Genomic DNA, 21,060 nt, shown 5'->3' with positions numbered 1-21,060 from the left:
AAGCTTCCTCTACTTACTTTCTCCTCTGACCTTCCAATTAATTCGAACAGTGAGAAAGTGAATGATGGGAGTAGAGTAGAGTCATGGAAGGTGGTACGACTGATTGAACAGGTGAACATGGGGAAGGAGGAAAGTGATGCATGAATAGTGCTCTTAGCTGGAATCAGGGGAAACGTGAAAATGAAAATCAACCAAAAAGTGAATGATGGAAGGTGTAGTACTGTGGTTAGGTGAGGAATGAAAATCAACCATTAGATCAGAAACTGAATTGAATGGCCAAGATTGGAAGTTCTCTTATGAATAGTGCTTTTCTAACAGCCCATTAAGTGTATGTAGATACTTCGATGTTTTTTTTTTTAAAAACTGGATAACATTATATTAAAATCAAATTGCCGTAGAGGCTAGTACATCCGAAGCCACCAAAGGGTTCAAAACTGGCGGAACCTCCTCAAGCCAAACAACGTTGGGAAACTTGGAGGAGTTCTTTGCCAAGAAATCAGCTACTGAGTTACCAGAACAACGAACAAAAGATAAATCAAAACAAATAAAAGATGAGACTAAGTCTCTACAGTCATGTAAAAAAGAAAATAAATAAGATGTGCCATGCTTATTCTGCTTCCAAGCCTCAAAGAGTTGCAAACAATCCGTCTCAAGAAGCACTCTAAAGAATCAAAGGTCTCTAGCCAAAGACAAACACCACCGGAACGCCATGGCCTCCGCCACAAGGGAAGAAGGAGCGCCAACGGGCCCGTGAGTAGCAGCATCTCCACTGGAATTTCTTGCAATCATACCCATTGCAGCTCCCCCGTCGTGGTCCAAGATGCGTCAAAATTGAGCTTAATAATTCCTTCTGGGGGTCTCCACCACGCTGCCACGACCGAGCTCACATTGCTGGTTGACGTTGGAGCATGGACAGGACCATCATCCACACACCGCAATGAAACTAAGCGTTGGAGAATCACGTCCAAAGTAGGCTGGACCTGGTCATGAACATCCTTGTTCCGCTGCTCCCAAATCACAAAAATAAGAGTTAAACCAGTGGCAATTACCTCATCATCACGACTGTCCTAAATCTGCTGCACGTAGTGTGTCACTCCGTCGCCAAGTCGAAACCGCATGCTCAAGTGGACAGCGTACCACCAACGAGAGATCACTGGGCACTCAAACAAAACATGCTGATCTGTCTCACTAGTATCCTGGCAGAACTGGCACACATCCTCAAGCTCTATCCCACGCTTCCGCAAGCTATAAATACTCCGATGGTTATAAATAACTCTTACTTTGTTAGTGTGTATTTAGATATAGAGATGCATTATATAATTTTCTATACAAGATTATAAGGCATAATTGTCACTATTGTTCCATTGCTATTTAAAAAGGAAGCATTAATTTCGGTTACAATATTATACTCTGTTTTCAAATCATTTTCTAAATCCCTGACACTCATGAAGCAGAGGAAAATGTTCCGGGGAAGTAGAAGTCATATAACAATAAAGCTATAATAAAATTTAGGCTTAAATACTCTAGAGGTCCCTAAAATTGTCTCCCGTACGAAAATAAGTCTATAGAAAAGTTTTTTCCGATTCCGAATCCCTAGAATTTTTTTTAATCAGAATAGGTCCCTACTCGTATTTCAAGCTTATGTGGCTTAATTTTTGTTGAGTCAATTATTCCACATGATTTTTATATTTTTTTAAAATACACATGGATTAAGAAAATAAAAATAAACATTCAAATTTAATATTAAAATCCTATTAACCTAATTAATTACCCTAAATCTAACTAGATTAATTAGATTTAGGGTTAATTAGATTTAGGTTTTTTTTTTAACGTAGATTTAGGGTTAATTAGGTTAATAGGATTTTAATTTTATATTTAAATTTTTATTTTTATTTTTTTAATCCATGTGTATTTAAAAAAAAGCCACGTGGAATATTTGGCTAAGCAAAAATTAAGCTAGATAAGCCGGAAATACGAGTAAGGACTTATTTTAATTATAAAAAAATTCCAGGGATTCGGAATCAGAAAAAAAAAATTCAGGGACTTATTTTCGTACGAGAGACAATTTCATACACCTTTAGAGTATTTAAACCTAAAATTTATAAGTTAAAAATTCAAGCACAGACTTTGTCTTTCTTTGATCGGATGTTTTCTCCGAAGGAGGAGCTCAATTAACACGACTTTATACATGGTCACTAAGCTCCTTCTGATTCTACATGGTTGACACATGTCTCCCTTGAAATTCTCTGCTTCTATCATTATAGACCCTCCATTTCCCTCATCACTCAAGGATCAAATTACAAGCAACAAAAAACACACAAGAGTGCTGCACTGCTGCAGTGTAACAAAGAAACTATGGGGGATAAAGCTACCCTTTTGATATTGCTCCTTGTTCTTTGTCATGGTGTGGCTGTGACAATGGGGTATTGGGTAACAGAGCTTGAAGAGGGGTCTCCAAGGCCAGACAAATTGTTCATGCTACAGAAATCTAAGAGTGTGGCCAAGACTGATGCAGGGGAGATGCGAGTGCTGGAAAGCTATGGTGGCAGGGTTTCTGAGAGACGTTTGCACATTGGTTTCATCACCATGGAACCAAGATCTCTCTTTGTTCCTCAGTACCTAGACTCTAGTTTAGTCATGTTTGTACGTTCAGGTACCAACTTCTATTTTCTCAGAATCAATTCGGACGTTTCTTTTTAAAGCTGATTTTAATTTTAGAATCAATGGTATAAAGGTTTCTAAACATACAATAGGAAAAGGATCTCTATTTTTTACCTCCATGTGTATCTAGTTTATTTATTTATAGATACCTTAGAAGTTAGAATGCCCTTTACTTTTTTGTAAAAATTAGAAATCTGGAAGTTGGGTTAAAAATTGGTTTCAGGGGAAGCAAAGGTGGCATTCATATATAAGGACAAATTAGCAGAAAGGAAATTGAAGAGAGGAGATGTGTATGAAATTCCAGCTGGTTCAGCGTTCTATTTGGTGAATACCGGGGAGAGTCAAAAACTTCACATCATTTGTAGCATTGACCCCGCTGAGAGCTTGGGAGTAGGCATTTTCGAGGTACATGCATGATTCCGTTTTTGTATAGAACAATGTTAATTGTTAATAATGTTAGTAAATTAGTTCATTTATCAAGGTTTGAATCCTGACTTCTTCACTCTTCATTCCCCCAACTCATATCGTCCCAGAACTCTTATCACTTAGGTTAACCCTCGGGGGCACATGCATGCATCCTTAATAACTTAGTGGTGATGTATAATTTTGATCAATATTTTAAGATGTGAGTGCGAGCTTAGGCTCAATGGTAAAGTTATTGCCACGTGATTTTGTGGTCACAAATTTGAACTGTATCAGGTCTCTTGCAAAAATGTAAGGTAAGGTTTTCTACATTAATATCTATAAAATGGGTCAGATTCCTCCTAGGATCTCACGCATAACAGAAGCTTTATAGCAGTAACTTTAGTTTTATTAATATTTCAAGATCTAATGCATTTCATTGGGCTAAATATATGTTAATGTTGCAGTCCTTCTATATTGGAGGAGGAGCTAATCCAGCATCAGTGCTTTCTGGATTTGAGCCAGAAATCCTTGAAACTGTATTTAATGTAAGCTAACAATCTTTCATTAAATAGCACCATGGAAAACCAAATCACCAACATTCATACACAAAACACTAACAAAGTTCTCTTGTAAATCACAGGCAACAGGACCTGAGTTGAGGAAAATCTTCACCAGGCAACATGAGGGCCCTATTGTGCATTTGGGTGATCATTCAAGTGCAACAAACATATGGAACAAGTTTCTTCAACTGAAGGAGGAAGAGAAATTGCAGCACCTGAAGAGAATGGTGCAATGCCAAGAAGAGAGTGATGATGAAGAAGAAGAAGAGCAACAAGCAAGTTGGTCTTGGAGGAAACTCTTGGAATCTGTGCTTGGAGTTGGAGATGACAACAAGAATATTAGGGATCAAAAGTTTACCGATAAATCTCCTCACTCTTGCAACCTTTATGACAGAAAACCAGATTTTATTAACAATTATGGTTGGAGTGTTGCTTTAGATGGCTCTGATTATTCACCACTCAAAAGCTCTGGCATTGGAATTTATCACGTCAATCTCAAAGCGGTAAGCCAGTTACAGAAGTGCTTAACATTCGTTAATACAATATTTCCACCATAGTATGGAATAGTTACACCAGATAAGAAGTAAAATTCACATAATTTAATGGATCTAGCATGAATTTCACTCAATAGTGATAACTATGTGATAAAAATGGTGTACTAAGTAAAGTGTTTTTGGAATTCCAAGTATTCAATATGTAGGTATAATTATGAAAAGAATTTTTAATTTGAAAAGAATTATGAAAAGAAATTAAAAGCATATAAACTTGTGGTCGGTAAGTTTAAGTTTAATCTTGTATGTGGATAAAATGCAATGACAGATCTACCGCAGATTTGGATTATGTACAGTCAGGAAAATCATAAATTCATGTACTCAGTGAATGAATTCGATCATTCGGTCAACTCAAATGTTCTTTTAAAATTGGATGGCTAACATAAACTCAAGATATGAGTCGTCCAATCTTGATCAACTCAAATTCATTGACAACGTGAATTTAGAATTCCCCAATTATATGGAATCCAAATCCATCTAACACATCATCATCTCATGAAAGATGTATGTGTACATGAATTTGGATGCTCTACTCCCTTTGCAGCAGTAAAAGAACAAGTTCTTAAACACCTTGATACTTCAATTTTTTATTAATCACTATGAACCATTTAATGCAAGAATTAAAAGCCAAGAATTTGCACTAGAGAGCTTCAGAAGATCCATATAGTGTGTACATATACAAAAGATATGGCACAAGTTTCATTTTCATTGTGCTCACTCTATTATGGCAGGGATCAATGATGACACCCCATTTGAATCCAAGGGCAACAGAGTATGGAGTAGTGCTGAAAGGATCTGGTAGAATCCAAATTGTGTTTCCAAACGGGAGCAATGCAATGGACACACATATCAAAGAAGGGGACGTGTTCTTTGTTCCAAGGTACTTCCCATTTTGCCAAATAGCATCACAAAGTGGATCACTAGAGTTCTTTGGGTTCACCACCTCTGCAAGGAAGAACAGGCCACAGTTTTTGGTGGGTGCAACGTCGCTTCTGAGGACCATGATGGGGCCTGAGCTTGCAACTGCATTTGGGGTGAGTGAGGAAACGATGAGGCATGTGGTTAATGCACAACAAGAGGCTGTGATACTACCCACTCCATGGGCTGCACGTGTATACCAGAATCAGAAGAGGAGGGAGGAGGAGGAGGAGTGGATTCGAAGGAATGGATTGATTTCGGGTTATCGATATCGAGCTCCATTTTTTTATTATTGAGATAATTAGAGGAATATTTTGGGGCAGTGCTAGTGAGAATAATCTGGTGAAACATTGAGGTTATAAGAGGGGCTAGATTTTTAGCCAATTCGACTTTTTTTTTTTGAGTTATCCTTCCTTTTCTCTTTTTTTCTTGTTTGATGTTCTATTTTTTATATTTACGGAAAGACAAGCTTGCATTAGAATAATAAAATATAATCGGAAGAATATCCGAGATGATACATGAGTGAAATAGATGGAGGAACACATTGAAACCAAGACTCATCTCCATGATCCAAAGAGAATTTTGCAAGCACATGGTGTTTTAGTTTAGATTTCTCATCTCAGTTGGTCAATTTAAACTAAGATATTTTGCAAAATGCTGATTGGAGATAGGTGAAGTAATCTGTACTGTAATCATCATCATCCCATGTAATCTCCACTAAATGAGTGAATACTTTTTTACTACATGAATAACAATGAGTTGACGCACCGCTGTTAATATCCCTATTCGGCTATTCTAATTGCTTGGTTAACAAAATTGTTAAGTATTTTCTGTATACTTTTTATATTCTTATGTACTATGTAGTCAATAGGTAGCTTATTTTTATGACAACCGACTCATTCTCTTGTAATACTCAACAGTTACCATAAGAGGTTCTTTTCGCAAAGTTTTTCATAACTGGATTTATCAAATTTGGTAATTTCATTTGTAGACAACCAATAACATAAACAGAATGAAGGAGCATGAATTCAGTATAGCACAAAAGAAGTTCAATTGCAGTCTCAGTCCCTAGAAGTAGGGGTGTACAAGGGACGGGTTGGGACGGGTTTTAGTTAACCCTAACCCGGCCCTAAATATTGATCGGGTCAATTCATAGACCCTAACCCGTCCCTAGACCCGAAGCAACCCGACATTATGCGGGTCCAATTTAGGACGGGTTTATGTAGGACGGGACCGGGTTGGCCCGAGGGACAATAAGTTTAAGACTATTTGATACTAATTGTAAAATTTAAAGATAATAACATAGTAAAAGAGTTATAAGTTGGAACTATTTTTTGAAAGAAATAACTTGAAAGGATCCAATTCTTTCATAATCTATTGCACTTGAGGTTTACATTTTGTTTGATCATTTCTTCACATGTCTTACATATGCATAATACACACACATGATTTTCTCTTGTTAGAACATGAAAGTGTGCATAGTTTGACAAACGTTTATTTAATTCATAAGGTAGATGTTAGACATTTAATCTCATCTACATGGTAAGATAAATTTGAGCACCATGTATCACATTTTAATCATTATAACAAATTAAAATTTTATAAAATATACATGTGGGACGGGCCGGGTGACCCGAGTGTCAACCCGAACCCGACCCTACCTGAAGTCGGGTAACTCAAAGATCAACCCGAACCCGGTCTCTTTTAATAATCGGGCCGGGTTCAACCCGGCCCTAAAGGCTTGGGCCGGGACGGGTTGGCGGGTAGGGCCGGGTCTTGTACACCCCTACCTAGAAGTATAAGAAATAATTATTGAATGTCAAAAGTGATACTAAAATAACAGATATTAATGAATCATACATACATATGCATGTGCATATATACATAAATATTTGCAGATATAAAATTTCAAGTGGCGGATACTTTTTCCTCTATTTTTACTTATTTGGCTGTTATTTTCGTTAACAAGTAAAATGATAAGAGAAAGTCGTTTTTATATTTTTCTGCAAGTTTTATGTAATATTTAACTTTATTCAGTTTTTCCTCGATTGAGGGGAGAAAATGATCGCTGGTGTTAGTGTAAGTTGTTCAACGATTTCAGAATATGAAATCACGTAGAGGACAACTATGACTTGTATAATTTATGATGTATGCACATATTAAAGTTGTTTTTAATTATATTTTTACCGATGTGTTCATTTGAAAAATTTGAACCCTCTGACCCCGGGTCCTGGATCCGCCACTGCCTCCATACCCCAATCATCTCCTCGACAAGCTGCATCGGTGTTCACTTTGACCATCTCCGGTGGTGGTGGGCACCACGCTCAAGCAGACGAAGCAGCATTTTGCACCACACATGGAGGGACAAGAGCAAGAAGCTCGTGGTACTGGTGCAAACCTGTATGTGCAGCTTGGGCCACTTGCTGACAATCCAAAAAATTCCTTCAAAACAGCAGAGGTTGTGTGCCTTCCATATCAGGTACAACAAGACACATACTAGCTCAGTTATTTCCACAGGAGCATTCAAAATCATATCCACCACCCACTCACTAACTCCTACCTCCGGCGCTGTGCTCCACGAAAGACCCAAGGCATATAAACCAAACTCAACGACTCCAATCACAGTCCCAAAACGCATGGTCCATGGTTCCAACCCCACTCTCACACCTAGAACAACAAGGATCCATCGGAACTCCTCGAGTCCAAAGCTTGCTTCTCACCGAGAAAATCTTCTTTAGAACTCGCCATATAAAGTGAGCCTCCCTTGGCAGTATCTGCAACTTCCAAAGCCTCCTCCATACATGGTTGTCCTCAATACCCGAACCTCCCTGCACCTCTGCACTTTCCCAATCCCTGATACAATTGTAAGGAAACTTTACACTATAGTTTCCATGCGTATTTGCTGCCCACACCAAACGGTTACTCTTAGAGACGTTCATAAGTGGAATTCTCATAATCTACTCCACCTCAAAAGGCATAGAAAAGTTGTTTCACTACACTTTTCTTCCAACACATATTCTCTCTATCAATTAGATCAAAAACCGAGGACACTGTGCACTCCTGAGGTCTTGGGGACCAAGGTTTAAAACCATTCTGATAGGGAAGCCAAGCACCCTCCCATATATTCACTTCACACCCATTTCCAATCCTAAAAAAATACATTTTCTAAATCCAAGTAGCTTGTTGAATGCTCCGCCCAGTATAGCTTGGAGAGAATCCCACCGCGACTTTTAAAACATTTGTTCGGGGAAATAACGCACCTTCAAACAGCGAGCCAGCAAAAAATCAGGGCACTACATAAACCTCCAACCTTGTTTAGCCAAGAGAGCATCATCAAAAGCTTTAAATCTTCCAAAACCTATTCCCTCATTCCCTTTCCTTGCACACATCGCATCCCAATTCACCTATTGAATTCTTCTCTCCCATTGCCTACTTCCTCAAAAAGGCCGACTAATCATACTCTCAATGTGTTCACACAGGCCCAACGGCAAAGAAAAACACCCCATAATGTAAGTCGGGATAGCCAGCACCATATATTTAATAAGGACGTCCCTACTAGCAGTGGATAAGAACTTCTCATTCCACCCTTTCAGCTTCTTCCACACTATTTCTTGCACAAAATTGAAAACTTTCTGTTTTGATCTCCCGAAAAACGTAGGCAGCCCCAAGTACTTGGGATGACTCTCAACTGCCTTAATCTGTAACCGACCCTGCAGGGCATTTCTCCTATCCTTAAGAACATTTCGGCTAAAAGAGAGTTCAGAACTATCCAAATTAATAAGCTAGCTAGAGACCTGTTCATACTTAGATAAGATCCTAGCCACTTCATCTGCCTCCTGAACGTTTTCCTAGAAAAACACAAGGCTGTCATCTGTGGAATTTTATTTTGATATCTCCGGTGCACGAGGCGCAATCCTCACACCATGAAGAAACTGGCGCTGAAATCTCAAAATAAGGCCTGAAAACACCTCAGCACACAATATGAATAAATATGGGGAGAGAGGGTCACCCTGTCTCAAACCTCTAGATGCTTGGAAAGCTCTTCCCAGGAACCCATTCAATAAAATGGAGAAAGTAGGCGTCGTAACACATCTCATAATTGTATCAATTAAACTCATAGGGAAACCCATAGAAACCATCACCATCTGCAGGAAGCTCCATTCAATATGATTGTATTGAGTTCAGCATAACATTGAAGCTTGAACTCAATACTTGAACCTCGAGCCCTTCAACTGTGCTGGAATTCATGAGCTACTCTTCAAGTCCATTAACCACTCCAGAATGTGGGCTAGTGCTTCTGGACGTGGATAAGTGCTTTTGGTCATGGGTTTGTGTCTTTGAACATGAATGCTTCAAATTAGGTGTGATTTCAAATAACCCTTGTCTTGACTTGATCTGAAGTGCTTGGACTTAATTAGTCGTTTTGGGATCATTTTTAAACTTGAATTAGTATTCCCCGAACCTTTATATGCGATTGGTTTAGTTGCATAATGGTAAATGTTTTCCAGGAAAAGAAATGTTACGGGCCTAGTTATGCTTGAAGTAGTATCAAAAAGGCAAGTCAAGTCATGCGAGAAGGTGGTTCCTAGCATATTAGTAATGTAATATGTGTAAAATCCTAGGGAGATCATTGGTTTCCCCAAGGAACTTCCTTAGCTATTGTGAGGATGCTGCTCAAGAGTTTAACATTACATGAGTTAAAAGTTTAATGGCTCATTCTTCTTCTGGTTAAAATCGGTAGTTGATGGAGTTTGTGTTTGGGCCTCCTACGACTCATAGAGTTATGACTATTCCTTTATCTTCACATAATTAGGACGATATTTTCTTCTAGTCTCATTTTCCGGATTGACAATATTCGACAAAAACATGTTTTCATTTTATTAGACGCTAGGGGTGTGTGACCTTGTCTTTGTCTTCGGGGTCGTCGTCCTTATGTGTGCGTTATGGAGAAAATTGTGAAAAGCGAATTATTTTCCTCGATGCAAGGAGACAACTTGGCGTGTTTGTTTGAATCTTCTCCAATCTGTTGGTCGGGGCATGGAGATGGATCCAAAGGTGCCTTCCTAGTTAAACCAGCATCGAGGGAGCTCCCTTCTGTCTGGCGCGACCTCCTTGAGGTGTGGTGAAGGTTAAATTTGATGCTTATGTATCCGCTTCTGATTCAAGTGGTTTTAGTTTTATTGCACGAGATTCTAACGACGATGTCCTTGCTACGACGACCTCAGCATCTCTTGATGTCTTATTTCTTGTTCTTGCATAGGCTATGTGCTTTCATTGGGCTTTCTCCCTGGCTTTTGATCTTTGTTTCTATCGGGTCTATTTAGGGACAAATTGTATGCTCTTGTTTGACTCTTGAAGAAGACCTTCCCGAGATGCTCTTATTTCAATTCTTTCGTTAATGGTCTCCATAACTTGATTTCTTCTTTTGATTCTATTGATTTATTATTTGTTCGTAGATCTAGTAACTCTATTGTGGTTTCGTCGGTTAAACTTCTTATTCTTTAGGTTATTTTATTTGAATTGAGAAAATCCATGAAGCACTTGTTTCCTTAATCCAGCTTTGATGTAATAACTCAATAGCCCTTATTGTTTTGCTTAATGCATTTTTAAATTAGTTTTTTTTTTTTTTTAAAGCTTCTATTAACCTTAAAAATTATCTCCGCCGTACCACGTGCCTGCAAGATCTGCAGACTAAATTTTTGGGTGGCGCAGGCAGGGAGCAAACGCAGATCAACAATGAGAACTCAGAAATTTGCACCCTCTCTTCTCCTTCTTCTTCTTCTTCTTCTCCTCACCTTCTTCCTTCTCACCCAATCTGAGGTTATAACCTTAACCTCTGACACTTTCTCTGATAAGGTTCGTACTACACCCTCTCTCTCTTTTTTTTTTTATATAATCTTCGTAATTTATGCTTCGTTTGAAATTATCATACCCATGTTGAATTTCCTGTTTTCATTTTATTTTATTTTTTGAAAAATAAAATTACAATGATGTTCGATGCAAGCTAGGGATATAAGTTGTTCAATTAGGGGTTTTATAGAAATATTTCTCGATCATTATTCGAGGGCGAGCAGGTTGCAGCTATGTGACTTTGCGGTCATAGGTTCGATCCGTGGGATCAGTCTCTTGCGAAAATGCAAGGTAAAGCTGCCTACATTTGATCCGCGGAGTGGTTCCGGCCCCTTCCTGGACCTCGCGCATAGGGGGAGCTTTATAGAACTAGGTTTTCCCTTTCGTTATTGCTATGGTTTTTATTCTCGATTTAATTTTTTTCTTTTTTTGTGTCTAGATCAAGGAGAAGGATACTGCGTGGTTTGTGAAATTCTGCGTTCCCTGGTGCAAGCATTGGTGATTAATTCTTTTTTGCACTCTTCTATTATAGCTTAAACTTGATGCTGAAGCCTGAACTAGTTTTTTTTTTTTATTTCATTAAGTTGGCTTACATGTAAAATGATTATAATGTTGTCAGTAAGAATCTGGGTTCGTTGTGGGATGATTTGGGGACGGCTATGGAAGGAGAAGATGAAATAGAGATTGGAGAAGTGGATTGCAGCACGGAAAAACCAGTCTGTTCCAAAGTTGATATTCATTCATATCCTACCTTTAAGGTTTTCTATGATGGCGAAGAAGTTGCCAGATACCAAGGTAATTATAATTCCTTTTTTCCCTTTTGCAAAAGATGAGTTTTACTGGATTCTGCTCAATTCCGCTGTATCTTCAACTTAATTCACATCCTCAACCCTTCACTTTGAATTATCATGTCTTGCTGATCTTTCATGTTTGCTTGTGTCCATTGATTTCCGGTGCATAACTTACCTTGGGTTAAGGTTAAGGTTAAGGATAAAAAAATTAGAGTTCTCTTGGAGTTCTTATATCTATAATTCTGGAAAACCAAACAAGGCATCACATCAGCCATTGATTCAATATAAGTAAAACCTTTCTCTGCAAAACATGAATGTGGAATTATATAACTACGCTTATGAGATAATGTTGGCTTTAACACTTATCTTTGGATAGGTGCAAGATGGCACGACCCCTTTCACTTGTTTTAAATAATGATGATAAACCAAATGAGTTTTCTACTTATCAGAGATTGTGGCTTATACCTCTGTAAGTCTATGGTTATTATATATCTATGGTAATGATGTAAGGTAGCATAGCATATAGCCTCACATCACATCTGTCATGTTAGAGTCCAATCTACTTATAAGTTCAGCGATTCAAAGCCCTTTTTCAGAAAGTTTCCCCATTACAATTAACTGAGGGACTTCTATGAACTGCCTGATAGAAATGAACTTACGCTTTTTATGATTTATTTTATTTTATCAGCCTTGAAGGAAGAAACATATTCTTAAATTTTAAGTAAAAACAAATTATGGTCTTTTAGCTTAATTTTTACCGTATTTTTTTTTATATGATTTATTTAGAGGAAACTTGTAATAGCTACCCCCATCTCCTGTTCTCGCAAAGCTAAATGGAGAAGTGGTACATTATAAATTTAATCTTACTTTGCATGCTGTGTGAATGATCAGGTACAAGGGATGTTGAATTATTGAAAACCTTTGTTTTGGAAGAAGCTGAAAAGGCAGCAGCAAAAGCACAGCTTGACAGCGATAAAGAATTATAACAACTTTTGAGGTATACTACCAAGTACCAAGGCATCCACCCGATGCCAGTTATATTTGTTATTCTCTCAATGGAATCTTTGTAATAGAATGGTGTAAGGGAGGTCATTAAATATCAGGAACGGTGCTAAATTGATCAGTGTTTGGCAGCCATTTATCTTTTGACTTTTGATATTTGTTTGTGGCAGTTACACTTCAGATATTCGAGTGAACAAAGTATCAGTTTAGGATTCATTAACTCAGAATTGTTAATTAAGTCAAAATATTAACTAGCTCACCACTTTTTTGGGTAATGATCTTAAGTTTGAAGTATTTTTGCCCCCATATTCTGAATTATAAATGATTGGATTACATTTAAATGGTTGATCTTTTGATATGTTTCACAATAGGACATTATGGCATGTTGAATCTTTTAGATAATCCTACTAGTGGGTTAAAGCTTTTGTTGTTGTCTGTTTATATAATGCCATTGATTATAGTTGCTTCTTGTGCAGTACGTCATCACCTGGATCGTAACCAGGTCTTTATTGCAGACTCCAGGCCGTGCTCATACACCTTGGGGTAAGGCTGGTTTTAGCGAAGAACTACTCTGCTCTGTTCTGATCAGCATTTATTTGTGTGACACTGTGACCACACAGTTGTGAGTTTAGGACTAATTTTGTACACTAGCACTTTTTGTTACTTTCAATCTACAAAACTGATAGCATCTTATTCACTCTAAAGTTTCAATTCGACAGCCATTGATGTTTAATCAGGCATCATGCCATGCTTCAGGATTTGTTTTATATCATTCCATTTCTTGAATGCTCAAAATGTTGTATTTTATGGAACCGGCTTAAGAAATTATGTTACGTCATTGCCGTCAAGTAAATAAACAAAACACAAGTGAGGTTATAGGATTATACCATCCTATAATATTCTTTTTGAACACGGACTAACCCCATCCAGAATTCTTAGCTGCTTCAAAACATGAAGAGCATGAGGTGGTGGTGTTTAATGACATTAGTCAAGGGGATGTATTAGTCTAAAACAGAGCATTATTCAAAGGATGTTATTGATAGAGTGCAACCTGTTGAATTGGTGGTATAGAATAACTCGATGGGTTTCCGGTGGAGCCCTTGAAGTTACTTCCATCACTTTCAAGAAGAATTGAGGGGCAATATATCCTCCATTGGATCGACTTGAACATTCCATTTGGCTGCTAGACTAATAGAATAGTGTATGTTTGGAAATTCTTCTACGATTTATTTTTAATGCAAAGTCGATTTTGGGGAGAAATTTATGTGAGTAATTTCTGGATTTTAGAACTGATTTTGAATGAACAGAAGCTGATCCAAACATGATATAAGCTCCAGAGAGATTCTTTGATTAAAGATGCGTAAGATTTGTGGTACTTGATCTTAGAACTTAGAACCTATGAAATTTAGGATAGACACCAGTGCCTGCTAACAGAAGATCGAGGAAGAACCACAGACACAAGTATGAATGGTACTGTAAACTGTGGAAGGAATCCGAGTTCAAAAAAGAAAATATGTAGGGTTACTTTGAGAAGCCAAACTAGTTGGGGATCACTTGTTTGATAGAGCATGTAATAATCAATATTGCTCTTTCTGCAAGCTCTCCGTCCTGAAAGTTTGTAATATCCATTGCATGGACTAAGCCAATATCTTTGAGTAAATTTGAGATAAACCTAAAATAAATTTTTGCTTCTTTTTTTTTTAAAAAAATCTTTCTTTTTTTTTTAAAGAAAAAAGTTCCATGTGAGAATGAATGAATAAAATCAATAAATCATGTGAGAATGATCTGATAAATATTTGCTGACGTAATAATTAATTAATTAATTAATTAATATTCAAGTACTTTTATCAGTTATTTTTTAGTATATATTTACAATAAAATCAATTACACTAGTTGAATACCCGTGCACTGCACGGGTGACTTTATGATTAAATTTCTGTAGTATTATCTTTTTTTAATTTTTGTAATTTTAATTGCACAAATATTTTTTAAACAACTTTTTAACTGCATAAATATATAAATCTTTGTTAGAAATATATATTTAATGAATTAAATCGTAAAAAAAATTAGTTTACTTATGAATTTATATATTAATATTTTCTTAAAAATAATAGATGTTAATGTTAATTTGGAAAGATCTTTAGGATGATAATTCTACGTATGATATTTCAATTTAATATCATAATAATAAAAGAAATAAAATTAAGGGGTTAGAATGATAAACTTGCTTGGTAATTATTTTCATAATTATCAATATATAAAATTGGGGTGTCCTGCATATAAAAAAAAATAATTCATAAGAGGATTTATAGTTTTATCCCTACAAACAACAATTACATCATTATTCTTCAATCCTCATAATGTGGTCTCTGCTTCGTTCTTCTTTCTTCTTCCTTTCCTCATGGTCTCTACATCGTTATGGTTCCTTTATCGTTCCTATATCATTTTGTTCCACCGTTATTTTCCCTATTTCTATTTTGCAGCTTGTTCATGCGCTTGCTCCTTTTTCCTTCCTTGCGTTGCTTGTGCGTTCCTCATGTTTTTCTTGATATATTATTTTGTAAAACAAAATTAGATGTAGATAGATAAAAATTAAAAAACAGGACATTTGGTTTTGCAGGAGAACTATCTGTACAATAAAATAGAAAATCGAATTTTCCTTTCTCAAACGAAAAAGTGCTCATTAATCTAGAAGCACTCACTTGAGTTTGTGTATGGTTTATTGTCCCTTTGAATTTAAGTAAGAGTAATATAGGTATAAAAAAATTATAATTCATTCTGCTTCATTCGTTATCTACAAAATGGAGTGGTAATTTCTTCCATTTCATTATAGAATACCCAATCAATGGAGTGAAATTTTCATTTCATTCCATTCCGCTCCATTTCGTTATATTGTATCTCATTTCCTCCTAATCCCTATTATGAATCCAAACATAGCCTAAGTATTTCATAAATAAAATAATGAATGATTGAATCAGTCCAAAAATGTAGTAAATCACCTTTATTGCTTGAACTCATGATGCAAATTTAGATTATTTTTTTTATTAGAAATAAAGATAAATTCCCCCCTTGATCTATTTTTCTTTTTATCTTTTTAAATAATATAAATTATTATTTTTTTCAAATTTCAATTCAAACTAGTGATTTTTTTTACCCGTGCGTTGCACGGGGAATATGTTTATTGTATTTGATACATCGATTATATTTTAAATTATAAAAAAATTTAAGATACTAAGAATGTAAGAAAAATCATAATGAAGCAGATGATAAACACATATTAATCATGGAAAAAAAAAGAATGTGTCTATTGTATTTGATACATCGATTAATATTTTAAATTATAAAAAATTTAACATACTAAGAATGTAAGAACAATTATAATAAAGCAGATGATAAAAACATATTAATCATGGGAAAAAAAATCTGATAGTAGCACAAATTAGGGTTGTGAAAGATAAATCACAAAATATGACATCATTTTGTTTATTTGAAGTCATAAAATAGCAATATATCAGACTTTGTACAAAATTTACGAACCTTAAACCGACAAAAATAATTTTGCATAGATTTTAAATTAGCCAACATAGACTTGCTTTGGTAATAAATTTTAGGTGCAGAAATTTCTCCTCTCCATTTATAACTGAATGCATTCGGTTGGTATCCCATTTGATTTTATTTGAAATTTAACATAATATCAATCAATTAGTTCAGAATATAATGATTGTTTAAAAAAATATAATGATACTTTTTATATAAAACAAAATCTCACATTACATATGCATAAAGAAATCCCTAAAATTAAAAAGAAGATTTTAATATTTTATAAAAAAGTTTCTCATATTTAAAATTTTTAAATTAGCCAGATTTGTTTTGGTAATAAATTTTTGGTGCAGAAATTTCTCCTCTCCATTTATAACTGAATAAATTCGGTTGGTATCTCATTTGATTTTATTTGTAATTTAACACAATATCAATCAATTAGTTTAGAGTATAATGATTGTTTAAAAAAAAAATATAATATTTTTTATATAAAACAATATCTCACGTTACATATGCATAAAAAATCTCTAAAGTTTTTTTTTTGGAAAACCAAAATAGAATATATAAAGCTAGATTGGAGAACGACCAACCAGCAAAGAGAGCCAGTACAAAGAGTAGCAGGGAAAAGACAGAAACAAGAACACAAAGGGAAATAATAGAGCACTACACAGATAAGCTACAAAACAACAAGGAAAAGCAAAACAATGCAGAAGCTAAACAGAGAAGAGGGAACGCCAAGCAGCGAGGAGCAAGCGACCAGCAATCAAGGCAGATCCTGACGGGGCAGCTGCACACTCAGGACGCAACCAGAAAAGCAGCCAAACAAAACACCAATATTGAAGGAAACATAGCAGCAAAAGAACCAGTGGACCAGGAAGACCAGAAACAAGGCACCAGAACACAGAAATCAACTTTCTAGCACAGTGGGATTAGATACATTACAAATCCACAAGGGAGATTCACGGGTTACTCCTTCCTTAGCTAGCTGATCAGCTTTATCATTGGCTTCCCGGAAAATGTGATGGATGCTGAGACAGTTAACTTGTGGTATGAGATAGTCAATTTGATTGAGGTCATTGATCAAAGCCCATGGCCTGTTGCTTTTCAGATTGACCCACCCCACAGCCAAGGAGGAATCACTTTCAATTATGATATTGCTCAGCAAGAATTGTTGACAAAACAGTAATGCCATCAAGATAGCCTTCACCTCAGCTGCATAAGCCCAACCTTCTCCAACATTTTTGGAAAACATCCCCAGAATTTGTTGGTTCGCATTACGGATCAGACCTCCAACACCGCATGGACCCGGGTTACCAAACGATGATCCATCTACGTTAAATTTGAGAATACCCAGCTGCGGAGGATCCCAAGTAGCAACACGCGGGCCAGGTAATTTCTTCCTAATTTTGATATGACAGTAGTTGGATAGGAGTTGAGAGATATCGTATGGACACTCTGGCCAGGAGCCCTTCACCCACCATGCTGCCCTCAAGAGGTGCATATCCCATACCTCTTGAGAGGAAAAACACTTGTCCTTGAACAAGCCATCGTTCCTACCAAGCCAAAGTGACCATACTAAAGCTGCTGGAATAATTTTCCATAGTAATTTATCAGTAATAACAGCAAGATAGTCCCATTCTTCCAGCAAAATGGAGAGAGAGCCTGGTATAACCCATTGTATTCCCTCTCGAAGCATGATAGCGCACCACAATGGCCAAATTTTCACACAGTGGAGGAAGAGATGAGGTGCTGTTTCCAGTGTTAACTCACACGCATGACAAAGCTCATTAACTACCACGTTCCGCTTCAAGAGATTATCTTTTGTTGCTAACTTATTATTAGAAACTTGCCAGAGGAGAAGATTTACCTTAGGAGGAATTACTTTCTGGACTTGCACCGAAATATGAGGAGTTGTGGTATCAAAAGTCTTATTCTCCGCCCATTTACAGAGTGCTTTTACCGAGAAGCATCCAGAATTGTCAAGGCACCAAATGAGGGAGTCAGGGGAGCTGGGTGAAGGAAAGACAGAATTGATACAGCGAAGGAATTCAGTGTAAATATCTTGCTCCCAGACGAAGAATTGTCTTCTGAAGTTGAAGTCCCAAGACCATCTACCCCGCGTAAATCTACCAACATCTGCCAGTTTTGCTGACTTGTCATTAGAGATGGCAAAAATTCGAGGAAAGACATTTCGAAGCTGTAACGGTCCTGCCCAAGGGTCAGCCCAGAAATTAATGGATCTCCCATCCCCCACCTTACACAAGACCCCTTCTTTCACCCCTTTAGCCAGTATACAATCTTCTTGAATTACCTTGATGATATCTTGCACGATTGGGGACCAGCAGCCTCTTTGAGAGATTACTGAGTGCAGTAATAGACACTCTTCATTTAAACCATATTTGTGACTTAGGATTTTCCTCCACGGGCTCTTCCTCTCCACCCCAAATCTCCAAACCCATTTGAGAAGAAGAGCACGATTCTTCCACCCTATGAATCCCACCCCAAGGCCACCAGCTTCCTTGGGTTTGCATACTTGAATCCAAGGTACCCATGCCACCCTACGACCTCTATCTCCCTTGTTCCATAGGAAACTTCTTAGTTCTTTTTCAATCTCACCCACAACTCCCAAAGGAGCTTTGAAGATTGCCATCATATATAAGGGAATGGAAAAAAGGGCTGATTTCATAAGAACAATTCTCCCACTGAGAGAAATATATTTGGAGTTCCACGAGCCCTTTTTCCTCCTAAGTTTCACCAGCATAGGTTCCCAGAAAGACTTACGCTTCGGATTACCACCTAATGGCACCCCCAGATAGGTCAACGGGAGCTTACCCGATGACCATCCAAAAAGACTAGCCACTCTTGACACTTCCATATCTGAGATGTTGCAACCTATAAGCGTTGATTTGGCCATGTTTACCTTTAAACCAGATGCATATAGGAAAATCAGCAATGTGTTACAGAGTCTATCCAATTGCTCCTCGCTATTTTCACAGAAGAGGAGAGTGTCGTCCGCAAACTGTAGATGATTCAATGGGAATGTCCCACCAAATCGGATCCCCGTGAAATAGACCTCCCCAAGAAGTTGGTTTAACATGACCGAGAACCCATTTACACACAGATTGAATAGGAATGGCGAGAGCGGATCTCCCTGCCGGAGACCTTTATGAATGTCAAAGAAATCAGTGGGAGATCCGTTCACTAGAATAGTCAAAGAAGCCGAAGAGATGAAACTCCTTATCCACCCAATCCATTTCGCTCCAAAATTCAATTGATGAAGCATATCCAGAAGGTAATCCCATTCTATGTTATCGTAGGCTTTGGCAAAATCCAGCTTTAATAAGAACCCACCCTCATCACACTCATTTAGCACATCCACTGCCTCATTCGCAATCAAGATGCAATCTGCTATTTGTCGGCCTTGGGTAAAGGCAAACTGATTAGTCGTTAAGAGCTTAGGCATAACCACTTGGATGCGGGCAGCAAGAACCTTTGATATTAATTTATATGCACTGCCTATCAAGCTGATTGGCCTATAGTCGGCCACAGATCGAGGACTAGACTAAAATCTCTAAAGTTAAAAAGAAGATTTTAAAATTTTCAGTGTAACACGTGTCAAAATAGGAGAAGGATTCACTTATACATAGGTGGCAACACCTTGAAATATCATTACAACAAACAATGATCTTTGCATGCTCTTTTTTGCCACCATTTATCAAGAAGTGTGAGCCTTTAGAGCTGTATAGTAGCCACCAACTGTATTTAGAATAACACATTTTATACTATTCTTGGTGTAGAACTCAAGCTCCATTTCTTGCAAATCCATCACATATCATCAATCATCGTCATGCTTCTTTGGTAGTTGGGAGCATCAATGTCTTTCTTTTACTCTACATCATTGGGAATGATCTTAAATTGTGCAAGATGATGCATCTGTTATATATAAAAAAAATACAAAACCAAATTGCAAACCAGGCAAGAGCTTACATTGCACATGTGAGATGGACAAAACAGATTGAGAGGAACAATGAAATAATGTTTAGGTAGTGGAAAACAATTAAATTACCAAAAAAAGGTGAGCAACAGACATGCAAGTCCATAAAACCCGGATAAGAGTTAATAATCTTTTTATACTAAGCAATCTGAATGTGTGAAGGCTATAATAAATTTCTTCCCTTGCCTAAGATTGGGATGAGAGGTGATGTTCATAGAGCTCAGCAAAGTCCCTATCCTCATTATATGAACCCATAACTGTTCATTCTGCCACCAATCTTATACACTAACCCCATTCCACATCAGATCAAGAATTGCAGTAACAAAAATGGAGACAAAAAGGAGAATGAACCACATGCTTGAAAAGTTACTTATTTGCATTAGATTCATAATTCTAAGATCCAAAATCAATAAAAATGAGTAGCAATAAATTTATCAGCAAGAAATGAGATAGCAAGAGCAAATGCCATAAATTGGTGGATGAAAATAAGGAAATTTTATATGATTCATTCTCCTTACCCACATTCTCTTTCCATTCAGCTCATTAACTGTGTTAAGGCTTGCTTCCCACTAAGCAAAAGTTCAAGTATCAGTTATGAAGCCAAACTAAATGTAACATATGAGTTATAAAGATGCAGCTATGAGAATGCAGTTCCCGGACCATAACCCCAAACATTCTTGAGCCAAATAGGAAACTTCCTGAAAATCAAATAGAATCAGACCTTTAGTTAAGCAAATTTAGAATTTTAACCCATGTACTAATTGAAAAAAAAAAGCTTCCACTATTGA

At 36.9% G+C, this 21,060-nt stretch overlaps 2 protein-coding genes across 2 annotated transcripts; both read left to right on the top strand.

Moving 5' to 3' along the window:
• Positions 1–2,134: 2,134 nt before the first annotated feature.
• Positions 2,135–5,838, top strand: LOC130748368 (vicilin-like seed storage protein At2g28490). Its single transcript, XM_057601590.1, has 5 exons — positions 2,135–2,653; positions 2,885–3,066; positions 3,531–3,611; positions 3,707–4,129; positions 4,909–5,838. Exons 1-5 carry the CDS (start codon positions 2,356–2,358, stop codon positions 5,389–5,391), a joined length of 1,467 nt encoding a protein of 488 aa, XP_057457573.1. The 5' UTR covers positions 2,135–2,355; the 3' UTR covers positions 5,392–5,838.
• A 4,913-nt stretch (positions 5,839–10,751) lies between these two features.
• Positions 10,752–13,576, top strand: LOC130749214 (protein disulfide-isomerase 5-1). The gene is made up of 5 exons (XM_057602537.1): positions 10,752–10,951; positions 11,385–11,443; positions 11,565–11,740; positions 12,628–12,733; positions 13,215–13,576. The coding sequence occupies exons 1-4, from the start codon at positions 10,832–10,834 to the stop codon at positions 12,720–12,722; spliced, it is 450 nt and encodes a 149-aa protein (XP_057458520.1). The 5' UTR covers positions 10,752–10,831; the 3' UTR covers positions 12,723–12,733; positions 13,215–13,576.
• The last annotated feature ends 7,484 nt before the right edge of the window (positions 13,577–21,060 follow it).

The sequence above is a fragment of the Lotus japonicus genome, chromosome 3 (assembly GCF_012489685.1).
Source record: "Lotus japonicus ecotype B-129 chromosome 3, LjGifu_v1.2".
Lineage (NCBI taxonomy): Eukaryota > Viridiplantae > Streptophyta > Magnoliopsida > Fabales > Fabaceae > Lotus > Lotus japonicus.
This window is presented reverse-complemented; position numbering and strand designations above follow the sequence as displayed.

Excerpts from the sequence above, each read along its gene's own strand:
- LOC130749214 (XM_057602537.1), top strand. The coding sequence starts at position 10,832 with ATGAGAACTCAGAAATTTGCACCCTCTCTTCTCCTTCTTCTTCTTCTT. Across the intron at positions 10,952-11,384 it reads CTGACACTTTCTCTGATAAG|ATCAAGGAGAAGGATACTGC; the intron begins GTTCGTACTACA and ends TTTTGTGTCTAG. Across the intron at positions 11,444-11,564 it reads GTTCCCTGGTGCAAGCATTG|TAAGAATCTGGGTTCGTTGT; the intron begins GTGATTAATTCT and ends TAATGTTGTCAG.
- LOC130748368 (XM_057601590.1), top strand. The coding sequence starts at position 2,356 with ATGGGGGATAAAGCTACCCTTTTGATATTGCTCCTTGTTCTTTGTCAT. Across the intron at positions 3,612-3,706 it reads TCCTTGAAACTGTATTTAAT|GCAACAGGACCTGAGTTGAG; the intron begins GTAAGCTAACAA and ends TGTAAATCACAG. Across the intron at positions 4,130-4,908 it reads ATCACGTCAATCTCAAAGCG|GGATCAATGATGACACCCCA; the intron begins GTAAGCCAGTTA and ends CTATTATGGCAG.